Genomic DNA, 19,067 nt, shown 5'->3' on the forward strand with positions numbered 1-19,067 from the left:
TAGACACTCTGTTTTGGCGCCTATAACCCAGGCCCCAGGAGCCGTTTGGCTCCTAGCTTTTCTGTATCAGTTTCTAACACTGGCTGGAGCTCAAAGTCCACAAGTAAAATGGCTCCCTGCCACTTACTTGGCAGTGGAACTGAGCTTGCTGTTCCGGCTCACCCCACCTGTTTGTGGCACACGCGCACCAATAGCACACCTGAAAAGGATCAGAATAGAACAGTGTTCCACCAGTCCATACAACCCTGAACCTCTATGTACACCTGTGCATATATATATATATATCCATAGTTAACTCCCTCCCCCTGGCCCCCACGAGGTAGTAATGACCATCACCAGCCTGGGTGGATTTACAAAAAGATTAGACAAATTCATGGAGGGTAGGGCTGTTGGCAGTCTTAGAAACTCAGATATAATCTAGGCACCAAATGGCTCCTTAAACCAAGGCCGCAGACGCCAAAACGGAACGTCCAGTTGCCACTTTGGGGGCTCTAAAGTCTCATTTTTTCAAACAATGGACTGATTGATTCTCAGTTAAACATCTGGCTAGTTCAGATGACAACCTTGAGCTTAGGTTAAGAACTTTGAGAACTTAAAAGAAGAAAAGTAACTTGATCCCAGGGGACAGTTCTCATATATATTGGCCTCTTCCAACTAGACGTTCCGATTTGGTGACCGCAACCTTCGTTTAAGGAGCCATTTGGCGCCAAGCTCATATATCTGAGTTTCTAACACTGAGTAGAACCTTAGAATCATGGAATTGTAGAGTCGGAAGGGACCTCAATAGTTATCTGCTTCAACCCCCTGCAATGCTGGAATCTTTTGCCCCACGTGGGGCTCAAACCCACAACCCTGAGATTAAGAGTCTCACGCCCTACTGACTGAGCTACGTGACACCTCCCCACACCCCCCAGCTCTGTATCAGCTGTTTCTTCCAGGGAGGTCTTGGGTCTGTGTGAGTATCTGCACGGGGCCAGTTCTGCTCCCCACTTTCCCACTTCCTCTTTCTGTTTTCAGTTCACAGGTGTCTCCCTGCGCATGTTCCCTCCGCAAGACAACTCTCTCCACCAGGTGGTGGAGCCCTCTGGTGTCGCGTGCTTAGACGGCCGTGTGTGCCCGGCGGAATACTCCTGCCTGCGTACTCCAGACAATGACTTGGCCTGCTGCCCCTGGAAAGAGGTGAGACACAGAAGAGAACAGGGGAGGGTGTTCCTGCAAGGTGCAGGTCTTCTCCAGGACTGTTTCGGGATAGCCGAAAGGGAAAGATTTGTGAGATTTTGACCAGCTTCTGCCCATCTGAAGCTGATACAGGCTCGTCTTATCTTGAGCCCAAACAGCATAGTCCACACAGCAGAAGGATAAGCAGTATGTGCCACATTCTTAACTTTATTTACACTTCTATGCATCTTGCCTCTGTGAGAGCAGAGAAGCAACTCCTCTCGGAAACAAAGAACACCGAGAGAACAGTGAAAAACAGGAAACCAGTGAACGTCACATCCAGTCTCCCATTCCCGTGGGAATCCAACAGTAACTCTGACTGTGGAATGCAAAACAATGTCTTGTGACTGCAGTTGCTGCTCAGTGAGGGAAATAGAAACCAACAAGATTCAGCCTCCATGTCCTACACCTTGTAGTCTCAGCCTGCCTTTTTCCTTTTGTGCTCTGTGCTGAAATAAATCTCAGAACAGATGTTCTAACACTTAATAGATCTCTGTTTCCATTTGGACCCTGCTCCTAACTGGGTGATTAAAAAGGAGGAGAAATATGATTTTCGTATTGAGTATCTCAGAAAGGTCTCTGCCAGAGTTTGTGGGTAGGATGCTTTTTAGTTGTGAAGGCAGCAGAAACCTCTCCGAAAGCTCTTCCTATCCCCAGCCATGACTGCAAGATATTTTAGTCAGTCTCTCCTTTGAGTAGGTGAGCCACCACCCTTCTTGATCGACCTTGTGATCTCCGCTTAACCTGAGCACTGTGGAGCAACGAAGCACAGAAGGAGGGGATGGCAACTGACTGTAGTCCTGGAAAGGGATGGAAGGAAAGCATCCCACTGAGTGGCTGCAGCCAGCTACATGGCTGCCATGCCTCCCTGTCTAGTTCATGGGCAGACTTGAGTCCCCAACACCTCTGCCTAGAAAATACCCACCCTGCTGTGGTCCAGGCAAAGGCAGATTCCTTCTGAGCCTGCAATCACCACCCCCATCTCTTGTGCTGAATGTCTTTCCCCCTGACATTCCCCTCCTCTCCATAGCTGTCAACCGTCCCTTATTTGGCGGGAAAGTCTCTTATCCCAGCGCTGTGTCCCGCTGCTGTCCCTTATTGATGATGTCCCTTAAATTTCCCAGGTTTCAAAGGAAGCAGCTCCTCTCCCTCCCTCCCTGCTGGCCAGGGAGGAGGGAGGCTCCAACTGTGTTGCTTGGCTGCCCAGCCCGCCCCCCTCCGGCCTCCTCTCACCAGCCTCGGTCCCCGGGAGCCCCTCCCCGCTGGGACTGGTGGGAGCCTCGGGCCCTTCTGCCGCCATCCTCCTCGCGGCCGCCGAACTGAGCGTCTCTGCCTGGGGTAGCATCTTCATAGCTTGGACTTCCTTTTGCGCATGAAGTGGTTGCTGCTTGTAGTTATTTAATTGCAGTGCTTCATCAGCTTGAACAGCAACCTCTGGAAATGCAGGGCTAAAAACCGGTGCTGCTCTCCAAAATTATCTGGTCCCTTTTAACTTTGTATTTCAGCTGGTTGACTACAATCCCTTATTTTGGCTGCTGATCTCTTATTTTCGAGGCTGCTGGTCCCTTATTTTCAAATCTGTAAGTTGACAGCTATGCTCCTCTCTTACAGGGCATCTCCTGTGCTGGCGGTCACTATTGCTGCCCCCTTGGCTCCCGCTGCAGTCCTGATGGGAAATCCTGCTCGAAGAGTGAAGGTACCGTGGGGCAGGGTGATGGAAAGGAGAGAGGGGTGGTCACAGCTGGAACAATGAACTGCAAAACCTGGCAAGAAGAATTTTCTAATTATCCCAGTGGCTTCCTCTGAATGCCAAGCTTTTCGAAAATTGGCTAGAACTTACTTTTAACATGGATTTTCTGTTGCTTTTGGCTTCTAGTTCCTGCCAGAGTCGGTGCTGTTCAGTGTCCAGATGGGGAATCGGAATGCCCAAACGAGTCTACTTGTTGTATGATGCCCGATGGAGTCTGGGGCTGTTGCCCGATGCCCGAGGTATGGGGGCCCGGCAGATGGAATCGTAGAGTTGGAAGGGACCCCCAGAGGTCATCTGTTCCAACCCCCTGCAATGCAGGAATCTCAGCTCAACACACACCACAATTGCCTCGTTACATAACTCATGTTCAGAATACCACAACACACACGTAACTGGCTATAAAGTAACATAACATTATATATAATTAAACTGTAGTCGTCATGTCAAAAAATTGCAAAGCACAGTTCCTGGTGGCAACAACATATCATATTACTATTAAGCTTCTATATGTTTTTATTGTTGTAAAGTCCAAGGATAGTCAAGTCCAAAGATTGTCAAGTCCAACGATTACAATTCCTATTGGCATTGCCATTTCATACTGATATCTTCCTTCTGCATCACTAACCTATAAAAATCAAAGAAGCTTAATTCTGCAGTCTATAAATGATACAAGCATCTTTCATTTGCATAATTTGTCCTTTCTTGTGTGTGTGTGTGTGTGTGTGTGTGTGTATGTATATATATATAATTTCTTCACTGTTAGCACTTTGTGTCATTTTTGTTTTCTCGTAATCACAAGCCACACTGAAGGCCACTCAGCCACTTTTTGTGCTTCTGAGATTTTAACACGTTTCTTGTGCGCTTTCAACCATATATGTACAGCCCAATATATGTACATATATGTACAGCCCAAGGGACTAGAAACTTGGTTTTAAAGTGAAGAGAGAACTGGATTCCCCACCCAGTGTTCTGTTCTGTGCTTTTCCCTGCAGATGCTTCCGCAACTCACGAAACACTTAGTGTAAGCAAAAGCTGCAGAGAACAGTGTCCCCCCCCCCTTAAAATCAAGGTATTAATTGATTTGATGTCTAGCCTTTGGGTGACTAACAACCTGAAAACCCGTCATATATTATTAAATCTTTAGCTTGCCTTTTTCCTGACCGCTAAAAGCCAATCTGATGGAAAAGCAGAGGCTTCTGAAGGGCACCTGCAGTTGTCTTGAGACGTTGCGGGAGCCACAGCACCATGACGGAGCACTTACTGCTGTCTGTCAGAGTAGACAATAGTGGTCGAGATCAGAGGTGGGTGGACTTCAGGCTCCCACATTCTACTTTGCTATTGATTAGAACCCAAAGATCTGCCAGCCAGAACCAGATGCAAAAGGCCAGCACTTAACAATTAAAGAATTCTGAGCCCAGGAATGTGAGTGGCAGAACCGAACCGCGTCCCAGTCCTTCCACACACACAAAATTCAGTGGTGGCTGGTGCATGTTTGGGACTGGTAGGGCAGGAGACAAGGAGCCCAACAGCAGGTGGTGCCAGAGCCAATGCCAAGCGAAGCCAACTCAGTCTCCTTCTGTCACCATCTTGGTCTCTGGCGAGTTCTGCAAGGCAGCATTGGGACTGAGGAGGAGAAAGCAGATAAACCAGAGTTGCCCTCTGGAAGAGCGAGGTTGGGGGGCAGTGCCCCTTCTACCGTAATGAGGCACCCTCCACAGAATACAATCCTCGTCACCTGCCCCAACTTTCTGCGCTTCAGCAGTTGTACTGGGAGTGTAGTTTGGTTGCTGCTGTTATTAAACAACAGAATAGGAAATCCTTGTTGATCTTCTTCCAAATTGCCCCAAGATCCACCTTTGGATCCCTCACTGCCTTGGGTCTGACTTGGTTTTAAGTTCTTGTATTGATCAGGAGGTTGTGGAGCAACTTCTGGGCCACACCTTATACCATTGATACCAAGTGTGTCTGTGCGGCTTGAATCCCTGAAGATTCCCAGAAGGGAGAGTGGGTCTTACGGGGTAGCAAGACCCATTGGCTAGCTGGGGGGTGGGGAGGAGTCTGCAGTGCAGCAAGAGAGCAGGTGCACTATAGAACGGCTCCAGGTCGTGCAAAAAGAAAAGAAAAACTCAAAAAGAACCAGGGGGCAAATTCGTGAGAGAATGCAAAAAGCAGAAATAGGTTCTCCAAAGTCCACATCTGTGAGAGTTTCATTATAGCTGAATGCAGTATTATAGCTGGATGTGTTTCGGAACCGAAGCTCCTCCTTAAGTAATTATGCTGGGATACAACTTGACACCTCTTAAAAAACCTAACTAAATATTTAAAAATGTAAAAAAAAAAAAAACTCAAGAGAAAGTCATTACGAACTCAACATCTCAAAGGCACAAGTGCTCTTGAACTTTCTGAAGCGATTGGCAAAAGAGTCTGTGTAATATAGCTGCTAAGAAGCTTGAGGTGGTGCTTCTTGAAGGAAAAATACTGTGTGTGCTGATGTACTTGTGAGCAGATAACTTAGAAATAGGACCGGGTAATTGAGGTGTGTGTGTGTGAAGCAAGCAGCAAATCAAATCAGGCAGGGATGGGAAACCCGTGGCTGTTATCCGTGGTCATTGGACTACACCTCCCATCATCCATGCCAGACTAGAAACTTGTTTGGGTATAAAAGGCAATAATAAAAGCACAATCTTTGGGATACATGATCAGGGTGGCTTACAATTAAATATTGAAAGTACCGTGAACCCGTAAGCTAAGAAAAGCAAATATATAACAGCAACATGAAAATTTAAAAAAACAACAACCAGTTGAAATAATGGATTTTGGGCTTACTGTCACATTCCTCGCCTCTTTTTCTCCCAAGGCATTGTGCTGTGAAGACAAGATCCACTGCTGCCCACACAACACAACTTGCGACCTGCCACACGCGCGGTGCTTTGCAGCCTCCGGGGAGCACCCTCTTCGGAAGAAGTTCCCAGCGACCAGGCGAGCGGTTCTGTTGGGTACGGAACGGGGAGTGAAGGATGGGGTGGACCTGGAGTTGCTGCCCATTCAGTGCAGCAGTTCTTCATTCCCCTTCTGACAAGGCAGCGCATCCTACCCCCTTAAATTCCTGTCCCTGAACCTCCTCTGCAGATTCACCTCGGAACAGTCTCTGCCCAGGTAATGAGTCCAGCTGCCCGGATACAGATACCTGCTGCATTCTCCCAACGGGCCAATATGGCTGCTGCCACCTACCCAATGTAAGTATCAAATTCAGAAAGACAACTGGATGGGATTGTGTGGGTCCAGTGGAAGGGGCCAGTGTTGCTAGGCCTGTGGCTCTCGCTAAATTCAAATTGTGGCAGCTCTGTTTTTTGACCAACATACAGTGGAACCTTGGTTCTTGAACTCAATCTGTTCCAGAAGTCCGTTTGACTCTTTAAACTGTTCGAAAACCAAGGCGTTGCGGAGTCGATTTGTTCGTCAACTAAGCTGTTCGAAAACCAAAGTTTCACTGTACATTGGATTTTGGCTGTGGGGGTGAAGCAAGAAATCACCTCCCTCTTTCATTTGCCCACTTCCCTGAGGCTTGTACTCCACTCTAGCGCTGGGCGATGCCTGGTTTTCGACATCACAATTTATCACAAGCTGAACTTTGCGATATACCAATATACAGTGGACACTCGGGTTGCGAACATGATCTGTGCGGGGTGCACATTCACAACCCGCATCTGCGCACGCGCAGATTGCGATCCGGCACTTCTGTGCATGCGTGACTGCCGAAACCCAGAAGTAACCCATTCCGGTACTTCTAGGTTTCAGCGGTCCGCAACCCAAAAAAACACAACTTGAAGCGGTTGTAACCCGAGGTATGACTGTATCACAATGTCTGAAATAAGGGCAGAGCATTGTAGAGGCATTGGCTGGCTTCACGGTTTCCCCCACATTTTGACTTTTGCACAGAGCATACACACACACATCGTGATTCGCAATACATTTCCAGGTCAAAAATTATGAAACCAATATCATGATATGGACTTCAAACTGATTTTGGACGATATATTTCCCAGTCTTACTCCCAGCAACACAGATCCACCAATGCAGCTTCTTCTGAGGACCTTGACTCCCCAACACTTGATTCATTTTAGGGGAGCTTTGGGGTGTCTGTTCCGTGAAGCCTTGCTGTAAATTAGCACTTGTCCTCTGGGCTTGCTGCCCGTACCAGCAAGATATGGAAAAGATGCAGCCCTCAAACCAGAAGCATGGCTTGCAATGTTTGGCATGAACTGGTGCCCTCCAGCCCACCCTACGTCCCAAGCTAGGCAGATGCAGGCAGTGCCGTTTTGGATCTAATGCCCACAACCTTTCCTCGCCTCCTGCCAGGCTGTCTGCTGCAGCGACCACCTTCACTGCTGCCCACAGGGCACCACGTGCGACCTGGAGCACTCGCGATGCACTATGACCCCACAGAGGTCATGGCCCATCTTGCACCTCGCTGTGGACCTCCGCCAAACAGGTGAGGCAGGACTCGGTGTGTGGGGGGTGGTATTCTGCAAAGCAGCAAGGGAGGCGAAAATTGATGCCTGCACACATTATGTCGAATGGGGATAGCTAGCATCGTGGTGTCAGAAGTGGTTGGGAGGTGTAGGTCAGCTGCTTCAGAAAGGCACCAGGTTGGCTGCCCATGGTATAGACTTTTGGAGAGGGGCTGCTGCTTATTGGAGGCGCATCTGCCTTGCAAGCAGAAGGTCCCAGGTTCAATTTCTGGCATCTCCTGCAAGAAGGGCCTTTACACTCGCCAGAAGCTCGGCCCTGCCCTCGCCGGCCCTGGAAGGAGCCTTGAAAAAAGTCCCATACACTGAGACTTTGCGCCTCTTCATTGGGGGATATAGGAAGCCCAGAGCACTTGTTCTTTAGATGTCTCTTTTATGAAGAGGCACGTAGTTAAGACCATTGATCCCCTACTGGTGAGGCTCGCTGACCTCTTGGAAAAGCAAAAATTCGACCTATTCCTGTTAGGCAAAGATCAGAAGACGACCCGGATGGTCGCCAGATTCTGTGTACAGATCTGTAGGCGCAGACCATCTCCCAACGCAAACTAGTTCGTTAACAAAATCCCCAAACTCGATTCTATGGGTGACTCTGGGTCAGCTCGCTGCGGTAGTTTATTGTTGTACATTGTTTTTAAATTTATTGTTGTGCATTGTTTCAATTGTTTGTTTTCCTTCTGTGACTGTACCCCCAAGTGTGTTTTATAAGCTGGTCTCCGACCGTAATAAATTATCTATCTATCTGGCATTCCCAGGTTAGGGCTGGGAGAGATCTGTGCCTGAAACAGTGGCGAGACACTCCTAGTCGGTGTAGACAGTCCTTAGCTAGATGGGCCAATGCTCTAGCGTGGTATAATGCAGCTTCCTCTGCTCCTAAGGGAGCGAGACCAAAAGTTGATACTCCTCACTCCTCACCCCTCACGCTGCCTTCCCCATACCAGCTAAGCAACACACCAGGCTTCGGGAAGGAGGCGCAAAGCTCTGGCAGGGTCCTAGAGCCCTCCCATCTCCTTCCTAAAACTAGGAAAGGCTTTGGAAAGGAGGCAGAACGCTACTAGGACTCTGCCAGAACACCACACCTCCTTCCCAAAGCCCAGCACCTCACTTACCTGGCCTTGGCAAGACAGTGGGGAGGGGGAGGTTAAACTATCAGGCGATAGTCAAATGTTGCCAAACAGCCTTGAGGAAGGGCGTTCTTGGTTCCCATTCCGATGTGCCTCCCTCCCCTTCTTGTAGTCGGTGTTGTCCAGTGTGACGATGAGCACACCTGCCCAGATGGGAACACCTGCTGCCTGCGAAGCCCAGGCGAATGGGGGTGCTGCCCATTGGAGGAGGTAAGAGAGCGATGGATGAGGGGACAGGGGTGCAGGTGGTCCAAGACTCAGTCTCTGGCGCCTACGGGGTCCCTTCTGAAATCCCACCAGGCAGTCCTGAACTAGGTAGATCAAGACAACTTCCTTTCTTCCTTCTGTGGGGCAAGGGTTTTGACTCAAGTCAGGAAGTGGCCATGGAGGGGGCGGGGCGGGGCGGGGCGGGGCGGACAGGACGAATCCTATAGTTTAAGGTTACCAGTTTCCCTCCCAATGAATCCGGGGACACCTTTCAACTTCCAGCTAAATACATGGATTTTGTCAGGGGACTGATTTGTAAATCCGGGGACTGTCCCCAAGAAACGGGGACATCTGGTAACTTTACTATAGTTGTGCCTGTGGAGGGTACCAGGCCTTGGTCCCCGATACCTGCTGTTAAAACCGTGGTTTCCAAAGGGGGCACTAAGAGGCAAGGGGGTGGCAGGGGGCGCTGGAGGTGTAAATGACTATCGGACTTGGATGAACCTGATACCCAGTGACACCAGCTTCTCCATTTTTGTTGAACTAATAGAGCAAAGTAGTTTTCATTGGATTTTGAACAAATGTGTAGCAGGTGGTTACTGCTTTCAATTTTACAGTGGTGCCTCGCAAGACGAAAAGAATCCGTTCCTCGATTCTCTTCGTCTAGCAGTTTTTTCGTCTTGCGAAGCAAGCCCATTGACGGCTTAGTGGATTTAGCGCGATTAGCGGCTTTTAGCGGCTTAGAAAAAGGGGGGAAAGGGAAAAAACCCACAGGAACTCGCAATACATTTTCGTCTTGCGAAGCAAGCCCATAGGAAATTTGTTTTGCGAAGCACCTCCAAAACGGAAAACTCTTTCGTCTAGCGAGTTTTCTGTCTTGCGAGGCATTTGTCTTGCGGGGCACCACTGTACTGTGTTGCTTACTATGTTCCTTAGTGAGTAACCGCTATTCTGAATGTTTTTATATGGCAGGGGTAACTGGGAATAATCATCATTATCATCATTATCATTATTTATCAGTAATTTATACCCCACCCATCTGGCTGGGTTTCCCCAGCCACTCTGGGCAGCTTACAGCACATAAAAAATTGTGCAACATTAGACATTTTTAAAATTTCCCTATACAGGGCTGCCTTCAGATGTCTTTTAAAAGTCTGGTAGTTGTTTATCTCCTTGACATCTGATGGGAAGGCGTTCCACAGGACAGTCGCCGCTACCAAGAAGGTCCTCTGCCTGGTTCCCTGTAACCTCACTTCTTGCAGTGAGGGAACCGCCAGAAGGCCCTTGGAGCTAGATCTTAGTGTGTGGATTGAAAAATGGGGGTGCAAACGCTCCTTCATGTATATTAAGCTGAAGCCGTTTAGGGCTTTAAAGGTCAGCACCAACGCTTTGAATTGTGCTCAGAAACATACTGGGAGCCACTGAAGATCCTTTAGGACTAGTTACAGTGGTACGTTGGGTTAAGAACCTAATTCGTTCTGGAGGTCTGTTCTTAACCTGAAGCAGCACTTTAGCTAATGGGGCTTACGCTCCCGCCGCGCCGCTGGAGCACGATTTCTGTTCTCATCCTGAATCAAAGTTTTTAACCCGAGGTACTATTTCTGGGTTAGCGGAGTCTGTAACCTGAAGCGTATGTAACCCGAGGTACCAGTGTATATGGTCCCAGCGGCTGCTCCCAGTCACAAGCCTGGCAGCTGCATTCTGAGTCTCCGTGAGACCCAGGGGATGGTGGCCTGAAAATGTTCAGGAACCTCTATGTCGAAAAGGATCTCTGCTAGCTGGGCTGGTGGGGAGGGTCTTCCTTCCATGGCTAGCTGGCAGCCTCCTTGTACCCTCTCTGTGTCAACTGCTCCACGAATGAACCTGAGAGCCTTCCGTGTCCTTTTCCAGGCTGTCTGCTGCTCAGACCATGTCCACTGCTGCCCAAAGGGCTACACGTGCAACGTGGCTGCAGGGACCTGCGACGAAGGCGGCAGAAGAATCCCATGGCTGGCAAAAGCAGATCCACGCTCCCTGCCTGTGAGCTCTGCGGGCACGGCAGTGCCGTGTGATGCCCACACGGAATGCCCAGAAGGGCACACCTGCTGCCGTCTGTCATCGGGCGCGTGGGGCTGCTGCCCCTTGCCAGAGGTAAGAGGAGGGTGGGGCAGGTTCCATCTGCCAGGGCCGGCTAAATCAACACTCACTGCCAAATGCCACAGTGGCCTGTGCGCTCCAAGTGTCTTGGCTGTGGAACGGAAAGGGGGGGAAGTGGGTTCAAGCCTGGCAGCGCTTGGGAGTGTGCTCACGGCCAGAGTTTTGCTGTCTGTAAAATGGGAACAAGCGGAGCCCATTTGTGGGGTGAACAGCAGATTGCATAATGCCGTTACCCAGCAATGAGGTGCATCTTGACAACTAGAAACCAGTGGCTTTTGCTCAGTGAAATTCTGTCTCCCCCTCGCCAATCGCATGCACACGAAAGCTCAAACCAATTAACAAACTTAGTTGGTCTCTAAGGTGCTACTGGAATGATTTTTTTTTTTTTATTTGACTACGGCAGACCAACACAGCTACAGTGGTGCCTCACAAGACGAAAAGAATCCGTTCCGCGAGTCTCTTCGTCTTGCGGTTTTTTCGTCTTGCGAAGCAAGCCCATTAGCGGCTTAGCGCTATTAGCGGCTTAGCGGATCAGCTGATAAGCAGCTTAGCGGCTTAGAAAAGGGGGGGGGGTTGAAACCCGCAGGAACTCGCAAGACATTTTCATCTTGCGAAGCAAGCCCATAGGAAATTCGTTTTGCGAAGCACCTCCAAAACGGAAAACCCTTTCGTCTAGCAGGTTTTCCGTCTTGCGAGGCATTCGTCTTGCGGGGCACCACTGTACCTACCTGTAACCTGCCCTATGGTTTGTGTTGCGGTCAGTGATATTTCTAGGCCCCTTCTTTCCTTTTCTTGGGCTCCTTTCCCTCTCTGCTTTTCCCCAAGCCTTCTCAGTGTCGAAGCCCAAAGCGCCTGGAGAGAGGGATATGTGGGGAAGTAAAATATGGGCTGGCAAGTTTTCAGCCCGGCTGTCTCCCCTGCGTTTCCCATTTAAATTGGTTCTCCCACTTTTTGCAGGATGGCAGCAGCTCCCTAACCTGATGCAATCCCATCTAATTTGGTTCTGGCTTTCTTTGCATTTGGCAGCTGGGGGTGCCCAGTGATTTGCCAGATTAGTAATAATTTCATTACTTTATCCCGATGGATCGGGAAGGGACTCTTCTGCCCTTACATGCCATCTAGCACTTCCCCTGCACAACTGCTCTGTCCCTGGGGCTTCCAACACATTTGGAAGAAAAACGTGAGGTTTCATTAGCAATGAAGGAAAAACTCATCTGGTCAGGCCCCCCCCCCCAGCATATAATGCCGTTCCCCCACCCCATGCATTCTTTTGAAAAACCTACAAAATCAGCCTGTAATTTGAAGCTGACTAGGAACAGGAGTGGGACGCGGGTGGCGCTGTGGGTAAACCTCAGTGCCTAGGACTTGCTGATCGTATGGTCGGCGGTTCGAATCCCCGCGGCGGGGTGAGCTCCCGTCGTTCGGTCCCAGCTCCTGCCCACCTAGCAGTTTGAAAGCACGTCAAAGTGCAAGTAGATAAATAGGGACCGCTTTATAGCGGGAAGGTAAACGGTGTTTCCATGTGCTGCGCTGGTGCTGGCTCGCCAACTGCAGCTTTGTCACGCTGGCCACGTGACCTGGAAGTGTCTTCAGACGGCGCCGGCTCACAGCCTCTAGAGCAAGATGAGCACGCAACCCTAGAGTCGGACACGACTGGCCCGTACGGGCAGGGGTACCTTTACCTTTACCTTTAGGAACAGGAGTAGGCTATTCCGTTGATTCCCGTAGCATCGTTGACTTGGGTCTCCAAACAAAATCCCATTGAAAACTTGGTGAGACCAGAGACCCTGCCACCATTCAGAGTCAGGGATTGTAAATCCTGTCCCCGATTCCTTCCAGGCTCACAAGTTCCTCCCCCCCCTCTGCTCCCCCCCCCCAGGCCATCTGCTGCAAGGACGGCTCCCACTGCTGCCCTGCCAACTACCAGTGCAACTTGTCGGAAGGCACTTGCACCAAGAACGGAGGCAGCATCCCTTGGCTGGAGAAGAAGCCGGCCATCGCTGGCCTCGCCTCTTTGAGCAGGAATGTGAAATGCAACGACGAGTTCAGCTGCGCAGATGGGCAGACGTGCTGCACGGCCGGAGCGCTGAGCTGGGCGTGCTGCCCTTTCCCACAGGTACGTCGAGTGGGCGGGTTTCCTTACAGGTAAAGGTAGCGGTTTCCTTACAGGTAAAGAGTGGTTGATTTGGGAAGCAGCCTATAGGCCCCAGATGAGGGGCGAGTCCTCATCCATCCTTCCTTTCCTCTGCAGGCCGTGTGCTGCTCTGACCAAAAGCATTGCTGCCCTGGGGGCTACACCTGTGATGTGGAACACGACTCCTGTGTCCAAAGCGGACAGCCTTCCCGGCAGGTCTCGATGGCTCTCATTCAGCCGAGGGAGGTGAATGACATCAAGTGTGACGAGAAGGCGAGCTGCCCAGACGGGCACACCTGCTGCCGGTTGCCCTCGGGCGAGTGGGGGTGCTGCCCTTTCCCAGAGGTAAGCTGGGGTGGTGGAAGAGTCCCCAACAAGTTGCTATCAAGTGTGAAACTAATGTGATGGTGCTGTTCTGTGCAGTTCAAGAAAAACCTAACTTGAACTCTGTTTTTAAACAAAGGGGAATCCTTCCCCTGCTGTAATATGCCTTTGTGGCAGGCAATGGTTCTAAAAAGAGGAATCTCTTTGGTGGCTCACCTTCTCCCCATTGGCCAATCCCTGTGTTTTCTTAAGATGCTTCCAGCTGGGAAAACGGTTCCTGGGGTTCAGCCCTTGTAGTCATCATCTCCTAAAGAGCTGGTGCAGCATAAGGGACTGAGCTCTGACCCCAGGAAGTCCCAGATTCAAATCCTGCTCCTCTTTCTCGGCCTCTTGTGAATTCACGACGATGCCCGACGCCAGTGGTTCTCAGAATTTTTTTGCCGTTTTGGTCTCTGATCTTTGATGTTAAATCTTGCCAGCTCCTATTCTTGTATCTCTCTCCTGTCTCCCCTGCAGGCTGTCTGTTGCCCAGACCGTGTCCACTGCTGCCCCAAAGACTACACTTGCGATCCAGGTCAGAAAACCTGCCAGTCGCCGCAGCACTCTCTACCTTGGGCTCCCAAGCATCCTGCCGGTGTGACTCAGAACCGTGGCATCCAATGCAACGACACAACCAGCTGTGAGGAAGGGCAGACCTGCTGCAGGGATGTCTCGGGCGGGTGGAGCTGCTGCCAGCTGCCCAACGTGAGTGCAGCCGGGGCTTTGCACAAACTTAACGCGGGTGGCGCTGTGGGTTAAACCACAGAGACTAGGACTTGCCGATCAGAAGGTTGGCGGTTTGAATCCCCGCGATGGGGTGAGCTCCCATTGCTTAGTCCCTGATCCTGCCAACCTAGCAGTTCGAAAGCACCTCGAAGTGCAAGTAGATAAGTAGGTACCGCTCCGGCGGGAAGGTAAACGGCGTTTCCGTGCGCTGCTCTGGTTCGCCAGAAGCGGCTTAGTCATGCTGGCCACATGACCCAGAAGCTGTCTGTGGACAAACGCCAGCTCGCTCGGACAATAAAGCGAGATGAGCGCCGCAACCCCAGAGTCGGTCACGACTGGACCTAATGGTCAGGGGTCCCTTTACCTTTACCTTCTGCCCAGGTGCCAGCACAGAACGCTGAAGCAAAAGCTTGCCAGGGCACTGGGCGACTGACTGACATGCGGGAGGCAGCCTTGCAGTGTGTGATGCTGGAATAGACTCTGATCTATTAGGAAATGGGGCAAGCGGCTTGGGCAGAGGCAGCGAGCAGGGCAAAGCACAGAAAAAGATAGAGCAGGTGGCAGGAGGCAGAGTCTGGAGGGTGCTGGTCAGAGAAGAAGCAGCTTGGTTTCTGCAGGGTGTTGGGTGCTATTCAGGCACCCTTTGTGAACTCTGAGGCATGCGTTAACTAACCTAAATGCTGTTCTGGGAAAAGATAGTTCTGGCAGTAAATAAATAAGTGTTTCACTAGCCAAGGGAGATGGCCCCAGCCCCCTTGACTCCTGCTCGCCACCCCAGTAACCTGAGAACACGCCCAAGGTTTTCCAAGCCAGTAAGAGCCAGTGTGGTGTAGTGGTTAAGAGGGGTAGTCTCGTAATCTGGGGAACCGGGTTCACGTCCCCACTCCTCCACATGCAGCTGCTGGGTGACCTTGGGCCAGTCACACTTCTCTGAAGTCTCTCAGCCCCACTCACCTCACAGAGTGTTTGTTGTGGGGGAGGAAGGGAAAGGAGAATGCTAGCCGCTTTGAGACTCCTTTGGGTAGTGATAAAGCGGGATATCAAATCCAAACTCTTCTTCTTCTTGTTCTTCAACTGTCTTCACAGCTTTAAGGTCTAAAAACCTGAGTTCGTGTAAAACGAAAGAGGAGATTTCTCAGGGTGCATGTAATTCTTAAAAAGAGGTGCAAATTTCAGCTTGTCAGCCATTCCATTTTTTCCACCCCCTTGTTTTTGTTCATTGCACTGCCTTTGGCCATGTCTTCTCCACTGGCGAGACGTTGGTTAATAACAGAAACTTGTATCCTTTTTAGCAGTTAAAAGCAAACCCCCTTTCACGTATGGGCAACGCTTTGGCTAGGTCATCGAGTGTTGCGGCGTCAGGACAGACCCTGAGGACCAAAGCTTTTCTCTCTCTGCTTCTGCAGGCTGTTTGCTGCGAGGATCACAAACACTGCTGCCCTTTGGGCTACACCTGCAACGTGGCAGCTCGGACATGTGAGAAGCAGTTCTGGCCCAGGCTCTTGCCTGCAGGCGGTCTGCTGAGTTCCTCGCGCGCCCCCATGTCCGGCCGGGACGTGTCGTGCGGTGATCAGCACTACTGTCACGACCACCAGACCTGCTGCAAGTCCAGCTCAGGCGGATGGGCCTGTTGCCCTTACGACAAGGTCAGTGGCTGTGCTGGGGACGGAGGGGTTGGTTGCAGGTTCGAACTGGTTAGCGGGGAGGACTTGTGTGTTTGGCGGGGTGCCAACTAGATAAGATTTTGAGCAGAGGTCATGGGAGGGACGCTATCTTAGTTTGAAACATTCTGAGAAGCAGGATCGATGGCTTAAAGGGAGTGAAACACGGAGGTAGAAAGCAGATGGGGATTGTGGCCAGTGTCCTTGACTGATGGCCAGGCAGGTTGGGAATCCCTTGTGTATATATCCCTGGGATTTCTTGTATCTCATCATCAGCCATGTGAGTTTTCTGGGAAATTCTGAACAAAAGAAAAATTCCTGTGCAAATTTATTTTTATTTTGCTTGTGTTTACTAAACAAAGCTACAAAAAAACCCAAACCAGCCACCTTTGAAACAGCCAATATCACATTTCCAATTGGCATCCAATCACTGTTACCAGTGAAGTTAGATGAATCACTGGAAATATTTCCACTATGCAGCACCGGTAATGATGTTCATGCTTTCTTATGGATGATGTGATTTGAGTCTTGCCTTGCTTGTTGTTGTTGTTGTTGTTGTTGGTGGTGTGTGGCATTTCTCCCTCCCATCCTCATGAAGCTCCTCCTGTTCAAAGGGGAAGGAGATAAATATTAAATAAAATAAAAAAGGGAAAAGAATAGGTCGTACCTTGGAAGTTGAAGGGGATCCATTCCAGAAGTCCATTCAACTTCCAAAATGTTAGGAACTCAAAGCACGGCTTGTGATTGGCTGCTGGAAGTGCCTGGAGCCAATTGGAAGCCCCGTTGGTTGTTAAGCTTCCAAAAATAGTTTGCAAACCAGTACTGTCACTTCCAGGTTTGCAACATTCAGGAGACAAAACGAGAATTAAGCTGTTCAAAAACCAAGGTACGACTGTACATTAAAAAACCCTTTTAAGAAGTACCGTATTTTTCGCTCTCTAGGATGCACTTTTCCCCCTCCAAAAATTAAGGGGAAATGTGTGTGCGTCCTATGGAGCGAATGCAGGCTCCTTGGCTTCAGCAATAGCCGTCTGAAGCCTTCGGAGCGCAGCGCGAGTTCCCGCTGCGTTCAGGAGGCTTCAGGTTCCTTTCGCTGAAGCCAGGAGTCTGGTCTTTGAGGCTGGCGGTGGGGGAAAGCAGCGCTTCCCCCCACCGCCAGCCCCACAAGCTCGGCGGGGGGGGGGGCAGCGGGAAGGCGGCACGCCACCTTTGCACTGTTCCCCGACCTGGTCTTTGAGGCTTTTCCCCGAGGAGGGAGAAGGGACTGACTGGCCGTGTCAGTCCCTTCTCCCTCCTGGTCAAAAAGCCCGCAGAGCAGGAAGAAGGTCTGGGAGAAGCGCACAGGCTGTGTGCAGCCTGTCCGCTGCTCCCAGAGCTGGGGGGGAGGGGAGAATAATATTTTCCCCCTTGATTTCCCCCTCTGAAAACTAGGTGTGCCCTATGGAGCGAAAAATACGATAGTTCAAAACAGCAATAAAATGTATACTATAGTTTTTTGTAGTCTTAAGTATATGTTAATCCATGTGTTACTATGGTTTTGACACATACATTCCAAATATCATTAAATTCTCAATGTGTAATCTTTGTCTGAGGCTATCTGTACATGGGCTGCAAGAGTTATTACTTGTCTCTACTGCTATCCTGTCACGGGGGGTCCAAGTGGAGGCTGGCCCCCACCAACCTCTGTCTTGAGTCCTTTATCCCTCCTCCTTTCTTACTTGCAGCTAATCCAGGGGTGGCTCTGTACCTGCTTCCTCCATGGACTATTCCTCTTGTTGGTGCTGGGTTATCGCTCCTCTTTTCACCAATCTTGATGGGTTTTTCAAACTCACCAGCCTCCTCGAGGGTCCAAGTAAGGCCTCTTGAGACAGAGCAGAAACATGAATAAACATCCTAGTACCGTCTTTTCAGTGTCTTGCAATCTTTTAAACAAGAAGTTCTCTAGATTTTCTAAGTCTTGAGTACTCCTTTCCAACAGGAAGTATCACCCCATCATTTTTGCCTCTCTCTCTCTGTCTCCCCCTGTAGGGCTCCTGCTGCTCTGACAAACGCCACTGCTGTCCGCCTGGCTTCCGTTGTTCCTGGAGGGGCACTGAATGCATTAAACAGAAGCCACTCCGCTGGGACACGGGGGCCTTCACCCATCGCTCTACCCAAGCACATGCGTTGCTCTGAAGTGCCTTTTCGTGTCTGGCCTCTCCCAATACTTGGGTGCTGGAGCGAGCTCTGCTTTTTTTCAGGGAGGGACATTTGTAAGCGTGTGCAGGAGAGCTGGCCGACTTCTGCCAGTTTGCCGTTCTGATCAGGAAGGGGATTCCTGCTGCCTTACACTTGCCCCCTACATGGGTGAAACTCTCTTCTCTAGAGGCATTGCCAGAGAGAATAAATCCCCTCTCTCCCCCATCCCCCAATGCCCACCAGGGAACCCTGGCTTCACTGCTATGCCCCAGTCGTAGCTGCAGCCTGGAAGGGTTCTTGTTTTTGATTACTTTTGTGCTGTTTCTTAAAAAAAGAAAGAATAAATCTTGACACTGGATTGGCAGTTGTTTGCTGCTGTGCTTACCAACCATGGGTCTCTCATTTCGGGTTTCTTTGCAGCCATCGTGTGCGTTGCCCCTTCTCTCCTTCTGTATCCTGTATAGAAATGAAATAAATAATAATAAACACAGCCAGGATTTGACCCTGAGATTTAGCTTCGGTGCAAAGTGCTGTCGATAACGGGAGGCCTGCGTCGTCAGCCGAAACAATGGCTTTAAAAGCCGGGAGTCGGCCCCAGTGGATGTCTCTTCTGCTAAATAACGGCAGCAACTATTCAAGTTAGGACTAGTTGCTAGGCCAGGTTCTCAAAAGTGGTTAAAAACCACTGCACTGCGTTCTGTATAGCTGGGATGAGTGGCCTTTTACTGGCCGACTGTTGGAAGAGTTTTGTGATGCACAAAATCCCACACATTATTCCATCACTGCAGGGGGCTGGACTAGAAGACTCTCAGGGTCCCTTCTAACTCTATGATTGTAAAAGCATCGCTTCCTCTTTGCAGCGATTCTATATTTTACTCTAGGAGACTTAGTTTGGTCAGAATCTAGTCTACCCTGTCAGAGTTAACAGTAAAGACATTACTTCTGGTAAGTTGAGCCACGGTGGCCACTAGAGGGCCATAACTTTTTGTCTCTGGCTTTTTAGATTTGTTTACCCATGTACTGGAAGGGACGCGGGTGGCGCTG

General features: G+C 50.1%; 1 protein-coding gene and 1 long non-coding RNA gene across 2 annotated transcripts in view; one reads left to right on the forward strand and one right to left on the reverse strand.

Annotated features, from left to right (window-relative positions):
• The window catches only part of GRN (granulin precursor), a 29,909-nt gene extending 11,378 nt beyond the window's left edge, over positions 1-18,531 (forward strand). Inside the window, exons 3-15 of the mRNA XM_079950201.1 lie at positions 1,018-1,179; positions 2,830-2,929; positions 3,095-3,207; positions 5,826-5,964; positions 6,098-6,204; positions 7,328-7,460; positions 8,731-8,828; positions 10,716-10,955; positions 12,841-13,077; positions 13,213-13,440; positions 13,936-14,163; positions 15,591-15,830; positions 17,874-18,531. Coding sequence (XP_079806327.1) covers positions 1,018-1,179; positions 2,830-2,929; positions 3,095-3,207; positions 5,826-5,964; positions 6,098-6,204; positions 7,328-7,460; positions 8,731-8,828; positions 10,716-10,955; positions 12,841-13,077; positions 13,213-13,440; positions 13,936-14,163; positions 15,591-15,830; positions 17,874-18,020 — 2,172 coding nt within the window. The 3' untranslated portion in view covers positions 18,021-18,531. The remainder of the gene's footprint in view (positions 1-1,017; positions 1,180-2,829; positions 2,930-3,094; positions 3,208-5,825; positions 5,965-6,097; positions 6,205-7,327; positions 7,461-8,730; positions 8,829-10,715; positions 10,956-12,840; positions 13,078-13,212; positions 13,441-13,935; positions 14,164-15,590; positions 15,831-17,873) is intronic.
• On the reverse strand, positions 16,161-17,860 carry LOC307201078. Its single transcript, XR_013832502.1, has 2 exons — positions 17,593-17,860; positions 16,161-16,449 (listed from the first exon to the last, which is right to left on the reverse strand). It is a non-coding gene; the product is annotated as an uncharacterized lncRNA (long non-coding RNA).
• Positions 18,532-19,067: the final 536 nt, after the last annotated feature.

Source organism: Podarcis cretensis (assembly GCF_951804945.1).
Source record: "Podarcis cretensis genome assembly, chromosome: 13".
Lineage (NCBI taxonomy): Eukaryota > Metazoa > Chordata > Lepidosauria > Squamata > Lacertidae > Podarcis > Podarcis cretensis.